This window comes from Tiliqua scincoides, chromosome 2, assembly GCF_035046505.1.
Source record: "Tiliqua scincoides isolate rTilSci1 chromosome 2, rTilSci1.hap2, whole genome shotgun sequence".
NCBI lineage: Eukaryota > Metazoa > Chordata > Lepidosauria > Squamata > Scincidae > Tiliqua > Tiliqua scincoides.
Window position 1 is genome coordinate 119,507,455 of NC_089822.1, and position 22,183 is coordinate 119,529,637.

Consider the following 22,183-nt stretch of genomic DNA (forward strand, 5'->3'; position numbering starts at 1 on the left):
TTCTGCCAATGGGTGATTTAGGTAGGATTGGGCTCTTAGAGTCCTTAGTTGCTAAATGATGTGACGGATGGTTGTTGCAGTGCATTAGCAAGAGGGTAACAACAGTATTTGTAACAAATCAGGAAGTTGATTCTGAATTGAACAAGTACATCCTCTGTCTTAATACTTCAGACACACCTCTTGAAGCCAGGTTGCTGTACAGTTTTCTTTTAGGATTGTGGTCAAGATTGGAGCCAGAGAGCCAAGTTGACAATGACACCTGCCCACATGTAGCAAACTGTTCTTCCTTATAGTCTTTTTCCTATCCAACTCCACTGAAGGTTTCACAATCTGATTATTTTTCTACACAGCTGCTGTTGAGACATATTGTGTAATGAGACCTACCTGTTGGAATTCGTTGCATACAAATTTCTACTTTGCAATTCACACAGCTACCTGAAGAACCTAAGAAAATTGCAATAGTGATGCAACACATAATGGAGAAAATAGGCACTTTTGATTAGGCAAGATCACAAGATAATTAAAGCCTCCATCCTTTTCTGATAGAGCAGAAATGATCAATTTTTATAACCCATAATTAGCCATATATACTTTCCTATACACTTTAGATGTCATAAATGTTATACAGATCTGTGATGAGTTGGCATGTGACCATGAGTGGCTACCTTCTCCAGAGTCAGGCCAGTGGTCCGTCTGAGTTGGGACTGTTACCAGTAATTGACAATAGTTCTCCAGTGTTTCAGATAGGAGTCTTTTTCCCAGCTCTATAATAGATGATAGTTCTTCATGATATGATACGATGAAATGATAGTTCTTCAGAACGAATGGCCTGAAACTATTTGGGCCTTGTGTCACTGGAACATTCATTCCAGCAGCATATGCCTTTTATGGCTGTTGCAAAAGGCAACAAGCCTTCAGCATGGCTAGGTCCACATGCCAGCAGACCAGGGACACTCATCTACACAGGTAAGTTAATTCCCCCATGGGATTCAGCAGGCATCATGTAGGTGTAGCTACATTTGCTGTGTGGGGAGTTAAATAGGATTGGGCTGTCCACTATATACAAAATCTTTATGACATCCACATTTTCATATGCCTGGTTTAAAATATATTTGGGAGAACTGCTTACATGGGGTGGATGCAAAATTATGACAGCATTCAGACAATTCTCTGTTTTGTTCTCTCTCCAGATCCTTGGGATTTTACATCAAAAATGGAGGAGATACTGTCCCTTGTGAAACAAATGCAGAATGGTATTTTGAAGCCATGTTTAATAGAAAGAAATAAGAGTAACTAGATAACCATTTTAGGGGAGTGGCATGCATGCATAGGTTAATAAACAAAGTGTATACTGGTAGCTGAGAAACAAGGTATTGGAGCAGTTAATGCCAGATGGGAAATTGTGGTATGTGGATGCTATGCTGCACCTTAGAGATGAAGTCTCTGGGCTTGTGTTAAATAAGTCCTAGCCAATGTAGACCCCTCAGTGAGTCCAAATGAGGCAGTCACCCACTTGCTTTCACTGCTTCTCCCCCTCGCCATCCCTGGAGTGGAAAAGGAAGAGTGTGTGGAGGGGAGCAGAATGGTGAGTTCTCACCTCTCCTCTGCACTTCTACTCCATCTCGCTTTTCTTTTTCCAACCTAGGGAGTGGTAGTAGAAGCTGGCACATAACCAAGTAAGGGGGATGGCATTTGGCACACTGCCTCAGGTGTTGAGTAGTCTCCCAGGGGCTAGTTTGTTGATATAACCAGATTATTTATTTATTTACTTATTTATATACATACAACTATTCTAGTTCTCAAAGTGGTATGCAACATAAGAATTAAAAAAAATACAGTTGATAAAACATTTGATTAAAAACATTAGAATAAAACAATTTAAAACAATTTAAAATGATACAGGAGAAAATTAAGATGTAGAGCTATAACATAAAAGCAATAAAATAAAAGCAGCAACAGAAATTGAAAGGGTCTCTAGGAGTTTTCTTCCTTCTCGAATGCCATGTGCAATAATTTTTAAACCCCGCTGGAAACCATATAATGAGAGGGCTGTCCAAGGTTTCTAGTAGTTGGTTCCAGGGATGTGGTGCCACAACAGAAAAAGCCCTGCACCTTGCCACCATCCCATTAGCTTAAGATGGCGGCAGTATCCTAAGCAGGCCCTATTGGAGGGTTGTAGGCAACATGGGGAAAGCAGTCCTTGAGGTAACTAGATCCTATGCCATATAGGGCTTTAAAGGTCATGACAACATCTTGAATTGGTCTCAGAATGGAATGGGCAGCCACTGTAGATGTCAGAGCAATGGCATGGCAGGCTCAGCCTGCCGAGCCCCAGTGACCAGCTGGGCTGCCGCATTCTGCACTAACTGTAGCTTCTGAACCATTTCCAAGGGTAGCCCCAGAATGAAGAGTTCCACATTTGTCTCCCATCTTTGTGAGGGTTTAACTTCGTATGTCTATCTGCATGTCCTATACTAGGCCATATATGCAGTGGGAACAGGTATTTCTGTGCTTCCAGGAGGAAAAGCAAACACAATACTGCATAATTTCACCTGTGCTATAGCAATATGGTGTGAGGGAGGAACACCAAGCATGGTTTATACTGAATTAGGTTTGAAAGTATTATGTTTTGTCAACATAATGAGAAAAATTCAGCCCAAATTCAGTTTCTTGTCTTTTCTTTTTGTAGTGGGACATGTGGAGCCGAGAATTGAAGAACTGGTAAGAAGGGTCAACAAACTGCAGCAAGGTAACAGGAACCCAGAATATTTAGTAGCATTTACTCCTCAGTTTGATTCAAGTTGAGCAGAACATATCTTAGCGTGAAAGTTAATTGTCCTAGTTCTAGACCTTTAGAGGGTACTTGAACCTTAGAATTTTCTGAGATGGGACTTCAAAGAGAAGAACTGCACACCAATGCTTGGCTCCAGTTTCTTTTTGAATGAAGGTGCAATCGTCATATATACTATGTGAGAGCACAATATTTATTTCAATTTATTCTCTAGTAAGCAGTGGAAGGAGGGAGGTTGGAGTGACGAGATTAAGACCAACAATTTAACAATTATTTGTTAAAGACAGTATTCAAACTTCTCTCTCATAGATATATCCAGTCTCTGGTTTTTCCTTTCGAATTGCTATCCAACATTTACACTTTCCTTCTGTTGTTTTCTTTTCCAGCTAAGAAGATATTAAGTGAAGAGCTGTCTGAGGCAAACGAGCATCTGAAAGCACTGCAGAGGGAACTGGAAAAATGTAGGTAATCTCAGTACTGTGTGATTGAAATGTGACAAGTGCAACCTGGTGACCTTTTCATTTCTCTTATTTGGATGGGTGACATACAACATGGTTAATTATACATGTGCATGGTGCTGGATGCCTGTCAGGAGAACACAATCCAGACCACTACTGTACTTTTGAACTGGACTGGTGTCAAAAGGCCATCCAACCAACCAGTGGCATAGCTAGTGGGGGGCAAGCCACCCTGGGTGCCATCCAGTGGGGGGGGGGAACACCACTAGTGACCAAAATCGCTAAAATCATGGTTATTAGGAATCATACCATCATGTTATATACCATTCCATGTGTAATTTACAGCAGAATGCAATAAACAGGAGCGAAATATCTGTTCTATCAAAAGTTATGGCCAAGAAACCAGAAAATAAAAATACAGTCTTATGTACAAAAAGTATGTTTTCTTAACTCAGAACAATGAGACTGATTATTTGAAGAACCAATTATATTATGACACTGCATGGAACCAGTAAGGTGTTAGTAAGGTGACACCCTTGGGGGGGCAGGGTGACACCACTAGTGACTGAAATTGTGGTTTTTAGAAATAGTACCATCATGTTATATTCCATTTGATGCATAATTTACAGTGGAATGCAATGAAACAAACCACACTGTAATATTTGTGTTCTATCAAAAGCTATAGCAAATAATCAGAAAAGGAAACAATCTTTGGGGTAGTCCAGACAGATCAATCTACATTATGCATATATGGCTTTTTGGGAATGACTTTTCCAAAAAGAACCTGAGGAGCTTTGCTAAGTAATACATGCTGTATCTAGGATGCCAGTCTCTTTGGGAGGCTGCAGTATCCCAAGGGGTTCTGGGGCTAGAAATATCCAAAAACTAAGCAAAAATAGGGGAAGAGCAGGGTATTCATCACAGGAACACAGAAGTAATAAATTGAACCTCCAAAGAGAGAGTTTTTGATTTAGCATTCAAATAGAACGATCTTGGCTACAGGGAAAGGCACTGTTGGATAATATAGTACTATATCAAAATACAATAGAATCTGTCTTTAATTTTACTTCCATCTAACTGTGGAGAAGCAATGCCATAGCAGTTCCAAAAAGTTCCAGTATATGGAAGCAATCTAAACTGAGCACTTCTTTTTTTCTCTTGTAGTAAATGATGAGAAGTTGAGCCTTGAGGACGTGTGGAACAAAAAGAAAGGTGACACCAAGAGAGCAAGAGCTTATCTGAGGTCTTTCAGTGCACTTTTTACTACTTCACAGGGAGTAGGTGTAAAACCTGTTTGGATGAGGGCTGCACTCCCCTTGAAAGGTTAGGCTTGCCGTTGCTCTTGGATGATCAAGTGGGAACAGTGGCCAGGAGCACATTCACACAGTGTCAACATGTGTGCCAAATTCCTATCTGGAGAAGGCAGATCTAGTGAGAGTTATGCAAGCCTTAGTGACGCTCAAATTAGCATTTACTATTGTAAAGTGCTGTTGTCAAACTACCCTTGAAAAATGTGTGAAAACTTCAAATGGTAGAGAATGTGGCAACTAGGATTACTATTGGGGACCATGCACATGACTCATATTTTGAGTCATATATTGGTGAGTCAAAATATATTTGACTCATATATTAGTACATGTGACCCATATTTTGTTAATCTGCTTGGCTTCTGGTTTGTTTTGGGCACAATCCAAGATACTATTAACACCCTTCTAAAACTCTAATGGTTTGGGATTAGGACTACCACTGTCCACCCATTTCAGTCATCTTCTGAGGCCGTGATCCAAATCTCTCTACCTTCAGAAGTTTGATTAGAGGGGATGCGTTTCAGGGCCTTTTCTGTTGTAGCAACTAGATCAGCAATTCCCCAACTGTGCATAAGAATTTAAGAAAAGCCTAACTGGATCAGGCCATAGGCCCATCTAGTCCAGCTTCCTATATCTTACAGTGGGCCACCAAATGCCCCAGGTAGCACACAAGACAACAAGAGACCTGCATCCTGGTGCCCTCCCTTGCATCCAGCATTCTGACATAGCCCATTTCTGAAATCAGGAGGTTGCACATACACATCATGGCTTGTAACCTGTGAAGAACTTTTCCTCCAGCAATTTGTCCAATCCTCTTTTAAAGGCATCTAGGCCAGATGCCATCACCACATCCTTTGGCAAGGAGTTCCACAGACTAACTACAAGCTGAGTAAAGAAATATTTTCTTTTGTCTTTCCTAACTCTCCCAACACTTAATTTTAGTGGATGTCCCCTGGTTCTGGTGTTGTGTGAGAGGGAAAAGAGCAACTCTCCATCCACTCTATCCTTCCCGTATATAATTTTGTACGTCTCAAACGTTTTCCCCCCTCAGGCGTCTCTTTTCTAGGCTGAAGAGGCCCAAACGCTGTAGCCTTTCCTCATAAAGAAGGTGCCCCAGTCCAGTAATAATTTTAGTTGCTCTCTTTTGCACCTCTTCCATTTCCACTATGTCCTGTTTGAGATGTGGCGACCAGAACTGGACGCAATACTCCAGGTGTGGCCTTACAATTGATTTGTATAACAGCATTATAATATTAGCTGTTTTATTCTCAATACCTTTTCTAATGATCCCAAGCATAGAATTGGCCTTCTTCACTGCCGCCACACATTGGGTCAACACTTTCATTGACCTGTTCACCAGCACCCCAAGATTCCTCTCCTGTTCCGTATCAGACAGCTCAGAACCCATTAGCCTACATATGAAGTTTTGAGTTTTTTGCCTCAATGTGCATTACTTTACACTTACTTACATTGAAATGCATCTGCCATTTTGCTACCCTTTCTCCCAGTTTGGAGAGATCCTTCTGGAGTTTCTCACAATCACTGCTTCTGATCTTCACCTCTTGGAAAAGTTTGGTGTCATCTGCAAACTTAGCCACCTCGCTGCTCAACCCTGTCTCCAGGTCATTTATGAACAGGTTGAAAGGCACCAGTCTCATATCTTTGGGGCACACAGCTTTTCACCTCTCTCCATTGTGAAAATTGTCCATTGACGCCTGCTTTCTGCTTCCTGGTCCTGAACCAGTTCTCAATCCATGAGAGGACCTGCTCTCTTATTCCCTGACTGTGGAGTTTTCTCAGCAGCCTTTCATGAGGACTGTGTCGAACGCCTTCTGAAAGTCCAGATATATAATACCCACGGGTTCCCCTGCATCCACATGCCTGTTGACCTTTTCAAAGAATTCTAAAAGGTTTGTGAGGCAAGACTTACCCTTACAGAAGTCATTCTCCCTCAGCAAGGTTTGTTCATCTATGTGTTTCTTTTGATGAGGCATTCTGCCATCTTACCTGAAACAGATGTTAGGCTGACTGGCCTATAGTTTCCCAGATACCCTCTCCTTCCCTGGAATCCAATAGTGGTCGTGACCCACTATTTTGGGTTGCAAAATTGACATAGCAGATTATGCTATGTGCACCAGGGTTAAACAAGCTGCTACTTGGGGGGGGGGGTAGCATTGCTGCCCAATCATCATCTATAGCCACACTCCTTGGCATTTCTAAATCAGGCAGCAGCCTCTCAAGTCTCTAAAGAGCTTGTGAACCACTGAACTAGATTATGGAACTCCTTCCCCTGGAAAGCCTTCTTGGTCATCTCATTGATGACTTTTGGGTGTCTTGCCAAACTCTTTTTTACTTTACAAAGTATTTAATTTTCTCTGGTACTGTTCTTACTTTTTGCTGTACTTGTCATTTTGCTTATTCTGTTAACTGATGTGTTGAGCTATCTTGGGGGCTTTCTTTAGGGCTGAAAGGCAGGATATAAAGACATAAATGAATGGAGACAGCTAGAACATGTGATCATCTGCCCTTCATTGCTAATTGAGAAGTGTGCGGAGGAGTGATGGATGTGGAAATAGTATCTACTGGTAGTTTTATTTGGAGGAAGTTGTGGTGGGGAAAGTGGCAGGCTTCTACCCATACCTCTCCTGCAAAACATCTTAATGCTGATTAGCTCAGAAGTCCTAACAAAAGTACAAGTTGTTGCTGCTGAGCATGGAATGTTGGTGGAGGCTGCATAAAATATTTGCCAGTTCTTGAAAACTGTAGATATCAGTGTCAGGTGAAAACTAGTAGATATACACGAGACTGTGATAGAAATTCTAGGTGTAAACGGAGTAACTGAAATCTTCAACACCTATATTAATCTTCCATGTAGAGGCCCGGAGGATTATGCAGCTGCACTGTGAAGAGATTGAAACAGAGATGCACAGGTTAGATGTGGCTTGGTTTGTTAAGAATGAGAGGTTGGTCTTTGTACTTAAACCATGTCACAACATCTCTTAATGTTTTGCTTAATGTTTGTCTTGAATGTCTAATAGTGTTGTCAGAAGTGAAAACTATTGGCCAACGATTTGAGGGGACAGTAGGTTTTTTCCCATTAGCCCTCTTTGGATTTGCTACCGTGTATTAACTTGTCTTTAATGGAAATCCAGGCAACAGCACTGCAAAACTGCTGCATTACAATGTATTCAGTAATGTCCTCCCATGTTTTTTGGATCTGATATTACAACTGCATTTTATAGCAAAAAAAAAAAAATTGCTATACACTGTACAATGTGGATGGGCAAAGTGCTATAGAGAGTGTCGGGGAAGGAGCCACCAGAGAGCTGTAGGCTGAGGGAAGGCAGTGGTTAGTGCTCAACCCCTCACTGCTTTCTGCTTCCTGGGTTTACTGAGTCAGTAGCTGAATGGGGGGGGGGCGCACAATAGATCTATCTGCTGCTGCTACTATCCCAGACTAAGGAGATCAGGCAGAGGAGGACCATCTAGGGGGAAAAAAACCATGCCTTCCAGAAGAGCACAGAACCCCATGAGGTTCTTATTTAAAATCACACAGTTGCATCCCAGAAGTTATTAGATGTGACAATCTATCAAACTGTCCATGAATATAGATGAGGCAGAGTCAGGATATAACCAGTTTATTAAAAAACCCAAAAGGAAAAAAGAGAAGTAGAAAAAATACAAGCAGGCTGATGGATAGGAGGGACTGAAAAAACGTCTTGATCAAATTGGATGCAGTAACTAGTAATGCCCAGCAGAGGAAGCCAGGAAGCTACTCAAGAGCAAAGCACCTCAAACCCCATCATTCCTAAACTAGTGAAGTTTGCAGGCTGGCTTGAGGTAAAAGAGCAAGCAAAACCATATTAATTCCCTAAATGTATCTTGCTAGAAATACCATGCCTGTTGCTAGCTTTTTAGACTGCCTCGGGAATCCTGGTTCCTGTGCTCACTGGAGAGTAAGTGGGTGTGGGTGTGCCTTTCACAAACCAGCATTAGATTTTATGGAAGATGTGGCACAAACGCCCCCCAGCATCCCTGTGCTTGAATTCAAGCAACCTACAGTAGATTTTTGATTATGTCATAGGATTACTTGTTTGGATCTTGGGAAACGACCTAGCCACTCCATCCCAGCCCTTTGGCAGATTTGACTGCCTAATTAGTAGACACATGCCAACCTCAGTGGGAGGATTGGCTACTCCACACATAGGGAAGAACCAAATCCACATGGTTAGCTGGGAATGGCATTTTCAAATAAAGAATAAGGGCTACTGCAGAAGGTTGTCCTGGAAGCTTTAAACTCCTGAAACAGTGCAGTAGCTTCTGAAGATTAGGAGTAAAAAAAAAAAAAATAGAAATAGGCTGTTGTTACAGAGGCTTTAAGTGTTATTGAGTCTTTGTGATGAATGCCCTATCCTAGTGTTTTTCAACCAGTGGTATGGGTACCACCAGTGGTACTTGAGGTGCTGTCTGGTGGTACTTGTGGGACCCACAGACATTGCTGCCCGGCAGCAAGATGAGTGAAGTGACATGATGAACATCAGCAGGAGGCTTGGCTCAGTGAGCAGAGCTCAAAAACATCCTTTTCACCCACTCTAAAAAGCCCTCCTGTCCCCCCTGGCCTCTTACTGGTTTGGTGTTTATCACATGGCATCTGGCCTCTCAATCCAGAAGTAACTGTCGATCACCAGTTACTTCTGGTGGTAATGCACCAGTTACTTCTGGTTGATCATGTGAAGTGGTACAGGGATAAACACTGAGAAATGCTGCCCTATCCCCTCTGCTTTTGGACTATTTTTTTCTGATTTTTAATAAACACGTTTAACTCCCAGAAGCCCCAGTATATGTTCAGCAGCCTAAAAAGATGCTGGTGCATCCTTTGCAGGCAGCCTTTGTTTGGAAACTCCATTATTCCCCAAACATGTGTTAGATGTTGATTTAGGGTCTGTCTTCTGTCTGGGACAGCTATTTGGCTAAGATCAATAGAGCTATCTTGCTAACTGGGTAGTGGACCTATCTTGTCTAGATTGAAGAGGTGGGATCTTAGCCAGGTTCCCCCAGTCAAGTAACTTGATGACAAAGTTATAGACTTTTAATAAGACAGTTCCATTTTTACCCTTTGTCTGCCTGGTCCATGTTCATGGGTAATTCAACCCATTGACATTTCACCCTGCAGATGCTACTGTGGGTTTGATTTTTACTGTGGGTTTGAACCCCCGGGATTTAGTGGTCTTCTGGGTGGGAGTTTTCCACAGAAGGTCCTCCTCTGCCTGGACTCTGTAGCCTGAAATGGTGACAGATAAATTACCAAGGGCATTTCGTAGTTCAGCTGCTAGTTCATTCAAGTGAAAGCGAGGAGGAGGAATGGGTACATGTGCAATAACCACTAGACACTACTCCCCTTGCTCATCTGGTCTTCTTCCAGGAGTCCCTTTCTCTGTCTGCCTTAATCAAATCTTCCTGTTTACCAGTTCAGCCTATTTTACTCCTTCTTGCTCAGGGTGGCTGAAAATTAGTGATGATTTGATGTTTTAAATGCCCCACTGATACTGAATATGATCCAAAGGGCTTTTAAATAGTATTCTGTGACATGAGATTTTAAAAAAGGTTGATCCCTGATCTAGAAGCTTGTTACTGTATGGACTGTTTAAACAAGGTTCTACGCACAAACTCTAGATGAAACAAACATTTTTCTCTTAGTTAAATACACAGCAGTTGATGCATGCATCCCATGCATATTCACCCAGAAGTAAGTTTCAGTGGGTGAAATTCAGTGTGTTATTTCCTAGTAAACTTTTAGAGCTGCAGTCATTTATAGAGAACTGGCATTAACCTGCTGTTGTATCTTTAGGTACTGCTTTATCTAGTATCAGAAGCCTGTATTTATTCTAGGACCTTTACAGTGATGGTTTATGATTACACTTTTGCTTGTCAAACTTGCAGCTAGGAATGCAGTGGGCTACTGGGAAATACTGGATGAAATAAATCCAGGCCTACTGTCTTATATTTCATACTACTGTATGATCACAACTGTACCATCACACCCTTAAAAGAAGGTTGAGCTCTGAATTTCAGCTTTGTCTTGTTTATCAGGGAGCAGAAATTGAATCTGAAGAATAAGCAGAGAATTGAGGAACTCACAGGAAAAATCCAGGAGGAGAAACTGAAACAAAGGCAGCAAAGGTAATTCCTAAAATTTAGGAACTTTGTCAGTTGAGATCCTGTATTGCACATCTTCTGTCTTAAAAATAAATATCTGTAATGTATTAATTGTTATACTGTAGAACAAGTGTGGTAACATTCAGCTGGTATCATCTGATGCAACCATCTCTCTCCTCCCTCTCCAACTGCAAGTCATTTTCTGCTGAATAAAGTTGTTGCAAGGTCAAGAGCAAAGTTCAAAAGCAAACTCAGTAGGCAAGAGTGGTGATCATCTGCAAGCTTTATTTCATTGCCAGCAACAGGCTTCTCAGGGACTCCTGTCCAAAATGAAGAGAGCAATGAGAGCTATGTGGGAACTATGAGGCTGGTTAGAAGGAGGTTGAAAGGGAGGGTAAAAAGAGTCCAATCTCTCCAGAGTGCATGGAGGCTGCTTAAAACAACAGTAATAGAGGCCCAGCAGAGGTGTATACTGCAAAGAAAGAAGGGTTCCACTAAATCCAGGAGGGTGCCCGCATGGCTAACCAGCCAAGTTAGAGAGGCTGTGAAGGGCAAGGAAGCTTCCTTCCGTAAATGGAAGTCTTGCCCTAATGAGGAGAATAAAAAGGAACATAAACTGTGGCAAAAGAAATGTAAGAAGGTGATACTGGAGGCCAAGCGAGACTATGAAGAACGCATGGCCAGCAACATTAAGGGGAATAATAAAAGCTTCTTCAAATATGTTAGAAGCAGGAAACCCGCCAGAGAAGCGGTTGGCCCTCTGGATGGTGAGGGAGGGAAAGGGGAGATAAAAGGAGACTTAGAGATGGCAGTGAAATTAAATGAGTTCTTTGCATCTGTCTTCACGGCAGAAGACCTCGGGCAGATACCGCTGCCCGAACGGCCCCTCCTAACCGAGGAGTTAAGTCAGATAGAGGTTAAAAGAGAAGATGTTTCAGACCTCATTGATAAATTAAAGATCAATAAGTCACCGGGCCCTGATGGCATCCACCCAAGGGTTATTAAGGAATTGAAGAATGAAGTTGCAGTTCTCTTGACTAAGGTATGCAACTTGTCCCTCAAAACGACCACGGTGCCAGAAGATTGGAGGATAGCAAATGTCACGCCTATCTTTAAAAAGGGAAAGAGGGGGGACCCGGGAAACTATAGGCCGGTCAGCCTAACATCCATACTGGGTAAGATGGTGGAATGCCTCATCAAAGATAGGATCTCAAAACACATAGACGAACAGGCCTTGCTGAGGGAGAGTCAGCATGGCTTCTGTAAGGGTAAGTCTTGCCTCACGAACCTTATAAAATTCTTTGGAAAGGTCAACAGGCATGTGGATGCGGGAGAACCTGTGGACATTATATATCTGGACTTTCAGAAGGCGTTTGACACGGTCCCTCACCAAAGGCTACTGAAAAAACTCCACAGTCAGGGAATTAGAGGACAGGTCCTCTCGTGGATTGAGAACTGGTTGGAGGCCAGGAAGCAGAGAGTGGGTGTCAATGGGCAATTTTCACAATGGAGAGAGGTGAAAAGTGGTGCGCCCCAAGGATCTGTCCTGGGACCGGTGCTTTTCAACCTCTTCATAAATGACCTGGAGACAGGGTTGAGCAGTGAAGTGGCTAAGTTTGCAGACGACACCAAACTTTTCCAAGCGGTAAAGACCAGAAGTGATTGTGAGGAGCTCCAGAAGGATCTCTCCAGACTGGCAGAATGGGCAGCAAAATGGCAGATGCGCTTCAATGTCAGTAAGTGTAAAGTCATGCACATTGGGGCAAAAAATCAAAACTTTAGATATAGGCTGATGGGTTCTGAGCTGTCTGTGACAGATCAGGAGAGAGATCTTGGGGTGGTGGTGGACAGGTCAATCAAAGTGTCGACCTAATGTGCGGCGGCGGTGAAGAAGGCCAATTTTATACTTGGGATCATTAGGAAGGGTATTGAGAACAAAACGGCTAGTATTATAATGCCGTTGTACAAATCTATGGTAAGGCCACACCTGGAGTATTGTGTCCAGTTCTGGTCGCCGCATCTCAAAAAAGACATAGTGGAAATGGAAAAGGTGCAAAAGAGAGCGACTAAGATGATTACGGGGCTGGGGCACCTTCCTTATGAGGAAAGGCTACGGTGTTTGGGCCTCTTCAGCCTAGAAAAGAGACGCCTGAGGGGGGACATGATTGAGACATACAAAATTATGCAGGGGATGGACAGAGTGGATAGGGAGATGCTCTTTACACTCTCACACAATACCAGAACCAGGGGACATCCACTAAAATTGAGTGCTGGGCGGGTTAGGACAGACAAAAGAAAATATTTCTTTACTCAGCATGTGGTTGGTCTGGAACTCCTTGCCACAGGATGTGGTGCTGGCGTCTAGCCTAGACGCCTTTAAAAGGGGATTGGACAAGTTTCTAGAGGAAAAATCCATTATGGGGTACAAGCCATGATGTGTATGCGCAACCTCCTGATTTTAGAAATGGGTTATGTCAGAATGCCAGATGCAAGGGAGGGCAAAAGGATGAGGTCACTTGTTATCTGGTGTGCTCCCTGGGGCATTTGGTAGGCCGCTGTGAGATACAGGAAGCTGGACTAGATGGGCCTATGGCCTGATCCAGTGGAGCTGTTCTTATGTTCTTATGATTTGCTAGCATTGATGCAGGCTGGTGAAGGCCATGGGCCAAACAAAAACAAGTCATTTAAACAGAGCAAGTGCTTGGCAGTTTGGTGGGGAAAATGTTCAGATGTTTGCTTGTGTTGATGGGCCAGGAGTTAATGCAATGTTATGGGTGTTTATAGCTGAATTAGTTAAGTTTATATGTTTAAGGAATAGGGAAAAATGTTCATATGCTTAGCAGCTTAATAGGGAAAATGTATGCTTAGAACAAATCAAATGTTATGTTTAGCATTTCATAAACAGACTTACAAAGAATCCATTTCTCTGGTCTCTGTCTGCATACAGCAGGCAGGCCATAAATCAGCAAGGAATATTTCTTGCTGGACTGTCAAAAATTAGATAAGAGTTTAGGCTTCAAAGCACTAAGAAGCTGGAATTTCCAGCTGTCAAGTTTAATTAGTATGATAAATGAAGCTAAACTGAACAGATGAAACCCATGGCGAGAATAGGCTAATTGGAAACCTATTATTCTATTAATTCCCTTTAAAACCAAAATACGCACTGGGAGAGCTATTTACACCAAAGCTTCTTGTCAAGAAAGGTATTTAGATGGTACTAACCAGAGTTTCATGTCAAAGGATCACAAAGTTATCATGTAAGCCAAATAATGCTTCAATATTTTAATAATTATGGCTTAAAATGTAATTAACATATATATAAGGGCATAGTGGCATCAGAAGTAAGTTTTAGCTGTTAGAATAATTTGATCAAAGCATGAAATACACAGAAAGGGGAAAAGCTATTAAGTTTTACTTAAAGCCACAAGTCTGAGGCAGATGTAGCAAAGTTAATTAGAAGAGTCTGACAGGAGACACAGGAATGTGGTATAGAGTTACTCCTCAGATAAAACTCTTATCTTAGAGCAGAAGCATTCCTAACTCTGTATCTCCCCTGCCTGATACTTTTAATTGGGACCAAGGAGTCACAACTCAGAGGCAGATTTACAACTCAGAGGCAGATTTAAAGACTTATAACTGGAACAAGAGAGGTACAATTCAAAGAGAGATTAGATTACAACTCAGAGATAGATTTACAACATACAGAGAATTAGGGAGGAGGCAGGATGTGCCTGCACCAATTAATCAGGAAGCTAACAGGTTAGAGACATTTTTACTGAGGAAAAACTAGCAACGTTAGATAAGAAGACCTTGGCAAAGACAGTAAATCTGTTGCTAATTAAAATAGAGTTTGACAAATACAGACATCAGCAGAAACAGACAGGAACAGATAAGCAGAAATGGACAGGAACAAGATAATATGAGAAAGCCCCTAATTAGCAAACATTCCTAAGAGAGTCCCCTGATCAGCAAAACATAATGAGAGCCTCTAAGCTGACACAGAGAGAAATAAGGTTTGTTTTAAATAAGAGTTCTAAAAGAGAATCCTTTTGTACAATAAGAGTTTAGTTTGTCTTGTATTAAATATATGTTTACACATAGAATAGAAGATACTACTATACATCACAGTAACAAGTCACATATAGAGAATTAAAAACAAAGAGGTTTAGTTTAAACAGAGGCTAGCCCACAGTGATTAATGAAACCAGACAGAAGGAATGTTGAATAGATAAGCAGATGGCTGTTTGAAACATGTCAGGGTCAGGCCAGTGAGGAATGGACAGAGATAAGCAAAGACATACCAAAGGCCAGTAATAAATAAGATAAGAGCAAAAGACATAAAGTTATCTGTGGCCAATCCTGAGAAGGCCTCCATCTCTGATGTCACACATCAGCCAATGAAATGTAAGACTCCTCAGACAAAGGAGCCAGAATTGAATAAAAGGGAGAGGCTCACACTGGAAAATTGCGCTCTCTCTGAGGGCTTTGAGAGTTCCCACATGGCTCTCATTGCTCTCCACTTTGGACAGGAGTCCCTGAGAGGCCTGTTGCTGGCAACAAAATAAAGCTCACAGACGATCACCACTCTTGCCTACTGAGTTTGCTTTTGAACTTTGCTGCTGACCTTGCAACAGCATAAGTAAACATTTTCCCATTAACTGCTAAACTAATAATATATTTTAATTGCATAGCATAATCACTTGCTAAGTTTAATTTTAAACATATACATAAATGGCTGGCTTTTATGGCCTTGCCTCAAAGTCACAATGCTTTTGGGCAACCTCATCCTAAATGAGCAGAGAACAAAATTTGGCCTAAGTGTAAAGACATTCAAAATGGTACATTCAAAAATGGTGACCTGTTTGCTTGCCTTCTTCATGTTTGAAGTGGATCCTGTCTTGTGAGCAGGTTGAGGCTCTTCTTCTAAACCAGCTTTCTCAAACAAAAGCATCTTTGCATGGATTCACATTCAAAAGAACCAAGACTGAGCTATTACTATGATACTTTACTACCCACATAGGCTCCAGGGAATCAAGCTCACAATTGCTTTAGTTTTCTTAATGTTAGCATAATTGTCCAGTGTGGAGGTCTGCTGCACAGAAGGCAGAGAGCCACCTTCTTACCATCTTACCTTTCTTCTTTGTACGTACCTTTTAAACAAAACTGGAAGAGTTAGGGTTAAATTTGTGTTAGCTAAATGTATCTTCCATATTCATAGGCCATAAGCCTGCAGTTACCAAGTGTGGAGGACAAATGATAGGATAGGCCTATTTTCATTTTGATCTGCTTGTGGGTTTCCTAGGGACACCTGGAAGGCTACTGCTGGGTGATGAAAGCAATAAAGAGTCTTATAGTCACCATTCCCTGTAAGCTGTGTGGTCGAAATTGGAGCCCTGAACAGCTTCTGTCAGCGTCTTCTGGAGCTTGATGAAGATAAGCACTCTGGAGCTGGCCCCATGCAGCCACTGTACAGATCCTCGTGCTTGTGTAAAAATTTCAGGGAGCACTGCTTGTTGCATCTTTGTTTAGAGGAATGGACCAACACAGTTACCCCTCTGCAAATTGTTGGATATTGCTGCATTAGATGGACTTGGTCTGATCCAGCATAGATTGGTTCTTTCATTCTTTGCCTTGGAAATATGCTGCAGCCTGTTCTAGAAAAATTTTATTCTGTCCCACACTTAATCTGTTTTCATTTGTTGTGCATGTTTGTGTGTGTGTTTCAGGTTGCAGTTTGAGCAGTTACTTGATGAGTTGATGGAGAAGCACAAGACCCTCTGGGAGCTTCATGTAAGGATCAGGTTCTTGTTTTCAACATGAATAATACTGCTATAGAACTCTCTTGGAATGATTTGCCTTTGAAAATGTTCATTTGCATGTGACAATATGTGACTGTAGAAGGGGGAGTTGGAGAGTTTTTGAATTCTGCCCCTAGCTCTGAAACAGTGCTATCACATGAATTAGAAATATTTGAGGACAGCTGGAAAAAGACTAGGAGTGCAATCCTGACCTCCAGGTTAGGCCAGCATGAGTCACTTGTGCCGACCCAGGGGTGTTGCAAACGTGCTATAAGGCAAATTTGCGCTGACTTTAGAGTTGGGGAGGTCAGCACAAGGAGTTACGTTGGCCTCCCAGCACTGGATCCAGGCCTGGCGGGGTAAGTTTGTGTTGGCTGAGCTTGGCGACACAAGGGTCTGGGGGGGCATGGAGAGGGTGGGGAGGAGGCATTTCGGGGTGGGGGAGGGTGGGTGGTGGGCATTCCTGGGGGTGGGTGGGTGGGGAACAGAATGTGGGTCAGGATCCGGTGTTTATGCTGAATCCTGACTTTATTCCTGGGCAGCGTGGAGCAGCCTCTGGCTGCTCCATTCTACTAGGATCTGCACCACCTACTGAGGTGGCTCAGATCCAAGTAGACCCATTGGGGCCAGTGCAGCGCAAAACGGGGTAAGGGGAAAAGTTTCCCCTTTGCCTCAAGTTGCGCCATTTTTGGCCCCAAACTTGCGCTGGATGCAGCACAGGCCCACTGGCCTGCCTGCTCCAGCACAAGTTAGAATTGTGCTGCACGTTCCATGCTTAGATCCAGAGGCTTGGTAGAATTCAGCAGGGGAGAGCTTCTCAGCTTCTGATAAGTACATGAGTGGGAAGATTATCTTTTGGGAGGAGCAGCCAGAACACTGGAAAAGTAAAGGCTGTTTGAAGGAATATTATTTTTGTCCTCATCCACACTGTCCTATGATACTTTAAAAATCCCTCACAGGAAGTCCTACTTGTGAATCTTCTGCATCAGATCTAGTTTGACCTTCAGTGGCTACCCGATTCTCACAACTTATTTTCCACTGAAGTCTGTTTGCCCTTTTTTAGACCAAGGAGAAGCCAGTTGCTGATATGAGAGCAAACAAGGAACTTTTGCTAAATGAAGGTGAGAAACTTGGTGGATTTCTAATAGGACAGCTCAGGTAGGTAAATGGCAAAACTGACCATCCAGGACTTGATCTTGAATCAGAATGCTGATCTGATGTATACAATGTAACCAGGCTTTGAAAATGTTAATCTCTGTCAGCTTTGCCTGCTGAATTTCTTGATAAAGCAGCAGACCTGATGGGTAACCTGATAAGTTGCTCTGTCAGATCTATCATGATTACTTATTCATTTTCAGACCATATATCCAGGAGTCAATCAATTTTGAGCTTTCTTTTGTGGGCTCACCATTAGATATAAAAGACAGGGTTAAGATTCTGTTGGTGCACTATCCATCCTATGGCATAATAATCTTCCTAATTTGTCCTTAGGGCTTCAATATTCATGCAGAAGCTTCTTTGGTGCATGACTGAGGATTTTATGATTGCTCTGACAACTATGGTCCTGTCTCAGATTATTTGTGGCAGGTTATACTCTCACTTTGGTGTCTGCTCTGGGCAGGAAGAGGGTGATCTGTGATTGGAAGAGCCTGAAATTATTCCTCTGTCATAGTCAGATCACCTGCCTGGTTAAGTTGAGGCTAGAGAGGGCCTCCAACTCCTCTCTATCTAGAAATGCACCAGAGGTGTTTTTGTTTGTTTGTTTGTTTTATATAGAGATAAAGAACTTTCCTGAGCAGCAAAGGAAGTGAACTGTATATTGCTTGGGAATTAGATTCTGAATAATTAGAACTGAATAGTGTTGGAGTTGGTGCAACTCTGTCTGCTGTCCAGAGGGGGCAGGATGCTGTCCAGAAGGGGTCAAGCTATGGCCCAGTGAATCTGACCTTTCTACCTGTTCTCTCTGTGATCCTTGTGGGGTGTGGCCCTAACCCTTTATCCTTCCCTTCTCCTCTGCGCACGAGCCTGTTAAGATGGCGCACACCAGGGCTCTGATGCCCAGGCCGTCGTGAGCACAAGGCATGCAGGGCGAGGCAGCTCCAGGGCCTTGCTGTCTCTAAGTGTTAGCTGAACCTCTGATCCTAATCAGATGCTGTAAATATACACTCAATGGAACTGTAAGTAAATAACTTCTTTTTGCAACTTTAACAAACCATTACCTCTTTGTCTTTTTGATTGAATAGCAGTCAGCCGGGTGACGGAGGTTCCCTTGGGTGATACCCAAAAGGGGGGGGGGGGTCCACTGCTTAAGCTACTCTGCTTCCCCCCCAAAGAGGAAACTACTTTTAATTTCCTCCAACAAATAGGACTACTCACTAGTACAGTATTAGAAAAAAGTTAATTTCTATTGCTGTTTGGAAGCACCCTCAATTTCTCATGTGGGAGGAACGTCAGAACAGTATATTTTTTTAAACAGGAAATGAACCTGAAACTGAAACTACTTGGCTGCTTTGAATCTGAACTAAATCCTTAAAAGCAAAAAATGGGAATTGGTTCAGTAATCAAGCATGCACACTGAAACTGTGTAATTGTTTGGCTTTTATCTTGTTTGTGAAAACATTGTAATGAAAAAACAGTTTCAAAATTACTTTTTTTCCAAGTGAAATAGTTATTGTAATCATTTGTAAAGTGTGTTAAAAAGCAAAAGTGTCAAAACAAAACTTAAAACTAATGAACTGGTTCCAAGTTTCTAATAGTTTGATTCCCTGCTTAAAGTTCTCTGTGTTATAATGTTCCTCCAGAAAAACTGATTCAGGGAAAATTAACCCATATTCAAGATGACATTGATTCGCTGAAACAGTCTGCTTTCAGTGAGGAGAGAAAGTTCCTGAAGAGCCAGGAAGCTGCATCTGCCTTGTGAGTGAAGAAGATCAGCCTAATGCTTCTTTGGGGTGTGTTGCTATGCCCCAGCCAAACTATGCAGTAGGGTGCTCAGTTAAATTTATCTGCTTGCAAAGTTTTTTTTTGAGATCAATTTTTCTGATTCAGCAAACATGAAAGGTGCATGAAAGAAACTTGCTCTCTTGATAGCATGAGAAATGGATGGAAAAATGGGCAATATTTTAAATTTAAATATTTTCCAAAGTATTGTTTTGCAATATGCTCTATATAGGGCTGCCCCTGAAAAGCATCTGGAAGCTACAGCTGGTTCAAAATGTGGCATCCAACATGGATGTCAACAGGAGTAACTCCAACAAATTGTAACTCCAATTGTATATGAACTGCACTGTCTTCCCATCTGTTTCTGGGTTCAATTCAGAGTTCTAATGGTGACCTTCAAAGCCCTATCACATTTGGACCCTGGGGATTTCAGGTTCACTACTGTGTTTTACCACATGAACCTACCTGTCTACTGTAATTTTGGGAGGATGCTCTGCTGTATGTGCAGTCACTTGCTGAGGTTGACACGCTTGCAGGATAGGGCCTTCTCTGTGACAGCATTCAGATTCTGGGGGCAGGAGGTCTGGCCTAGAGGGTAGAGTCTCCATTAGCCTGAAGATAACATCAGAAGGTCGCCAGTTTGAGGACACCGGCAGCTCCCTGAGAATGGCGAGACCTTGAAGCAGCTGACAAGCCGAGCTGAGTGATTCCACGTGCTCTTGGTGTGAGCAAGAAGCATCTTGGCTGCCCTCCATGTGAGAGATGGAGCTGCTTGTCAGCCTGCATGGGAGAACCGGAGGCCAGAAGTGAGACCAAACCAGGAAGATCCATTCGGAAATGTTGTTGGTTCTTGAAAGAGAGAACCTCTATGATTGTAAAAATTCCCTTGAGGGGTTTAGAAACACCTGCCTATGTAAACCGCCTTGAATAAAGTCAGAGGAGTAATCCAATGACCAGAAAGGCGGTATATAAATACCTAGTAGTTATTATTATTCTGGAATTCCCTTCCACGGGGGATTCAGAATGCCCCTTCCATCTGCCTCTCAATTTCTCAAGTGCACACTTATCTCATGTGGAGTGCTGGCCCAGGGGTGCAACCAACCCAAAGCTTATCTCTTTTTTTCCCATTCAAGTCTTTACAACTCTCTTTAAAGGTCCAAGCAGACATATCTAGTTTACTGCTGATGGAAAAGACAGAAGAAAATATTTCTTTACTCAGCGTGTGGTCGGTCTGTGGAACTCCTTGCCACAGGATGTGGTGCTGGCGTCTAGCCTAGACGCCTTTAAAAAGGAATTGGACAAGTTTCTGGAGGAAAAATCCATTATGGGGTACAAGCCATGATGTGTATGCGGAACCTCCTGATTTTAGAAATGGGTTGTCAGAATGCCAGATGCAGGGGAGGGCACCAGGATGAGGTCTCTTGTTATCTGGTGTGCTCCCTGGGGCATTTGGTGGGCCGCTGTGAGATACAGGAAGCTGGACTAGATGGGCCTGTGGCCTGATCCAGTGGGGCTGTTCTTATGTTCTTATGAAAAGACATCCAGAGGTAGGGAAACATGGTTCTGTCACTTGTAGGGGTCAATTTTACCTCTGATGGTCATGGAACCCACAAAAAGGTCTGAACACCATGTATCTGGATAGTATACATGGGAAACAATAGTTTTATATAGAATGGATAAATGGAAGAAAAGTGTTCCTTGCCTAACATTTCATGCAGAGGAGGAACAGGTAGATCTGACAGCTCCCTTTCATCCCCAGAGAGCTGTTTCAGGAGGAAAATCAGAAAGCAAAAGACTATCTGGAAACAGCTTCCCAGCGCAATTCTATTTTGCAGCAGAGATGCAGAAGGTGAGCAGAAACATGTGATAATATTCAGTATGAGTGAACGAGTTGGGAGGTTAGGAATTTAAGGGGTTACTGGTTTTAATTCCATACGCTTGGAACATGGTGCAATGCACACAAGAATTATAGAAAAGGGGGGAGAGATCCCATGATCTGTTCAGGGCATTTTCTGCTTCAAGGTTGGGAAATGTTCCACAGGATAGAAGTGTCCTTAAAAACTAATTGAGATATTCAGAATTTTAATATACTCTGGTGTTTACAAATCTCTTCTCCCCCTGCCAAGGTTCCATTAAAAAGAAAAATTCTTGTTCCTGCCAACAAATATGACAATAGCAGCAACTCTTTATTATAACTTTTTCATTTCTCTTTCAGACTGAAAATAGAGCTGGAGGATTTAGGGATGCAGGATAGTAGCCTGAAGGAAGATTAACATGCACTGTTGCTGAATGCCAAGTTTGCAGAGGATGGAGTACAGGTTAATTTTATGCATCAAGTACAGCCTTAATTTTTAAGAGCTACCTACTAGTTAGACATTTCAGTCAGGAAGATGTATGTAAAACAGGGGTAAATGGTGGGAGTGGTAAGCAAACTGGGAGAAGAGGTGATAAATGGAACAGGTGAAAAATTTGGGCAAACCAAGGGCTTGGGAGTGCTCTAGGCTAGGGTGCACCAGAGTAGATAATGTGCATTGCTGGTGCTTGCAATGGCACCAATAAATTAGTAGAACATAGATTAGAATGTTTGTGCTCTCAGAAAGAGAAAAGGAAAGAAAGCATCCAAGTGAAGGATGTGGATTTCTGTGCAAATATGGGGAGTATGGTAGTTTCCAGGCCAGACTTGGTTGGGCACTGCAACCCTTCTTTCCTCTGTCAGTGTGGAGGAAGCAAGTG

At 42.4% G+C, this 22,183-nt stretch overlaps 1 protein-coding gene across 1 annotated transcript; it reads left to right on the forward strand.

Moving 5' to 3' along the window:
* The first annotated feature begins 887 nt into the window (after positions 1-887).
* On the forward strand, positions 888-21,723 carry LOC136638702 (synaptonemal complex central element protein 1-like). The gene is made up of 12 exons (XM_066612737.1): positions 888-966; positions 1,191-1,253; positions 2,690-2,749; positions 3,178-3,252; positions 4,414-4,461; positions 7,432-7,486; positions 10,647-10,736; positions 16,439-16,502; positions 17,574-17,631; positions 19,312-19,426; positions 21,210-21,299; positions 21,666-21,723. Exons 1-12 carry the CDS (start codon positions 888-890, stop codon positions 21,721-21,723), a joined length of 855 nt encoding a protein of 284 aa, XP_066468834.1.
* The last annotated feature ends 460 nt before the right edge of the window (positions 21,724-22,183 follow it).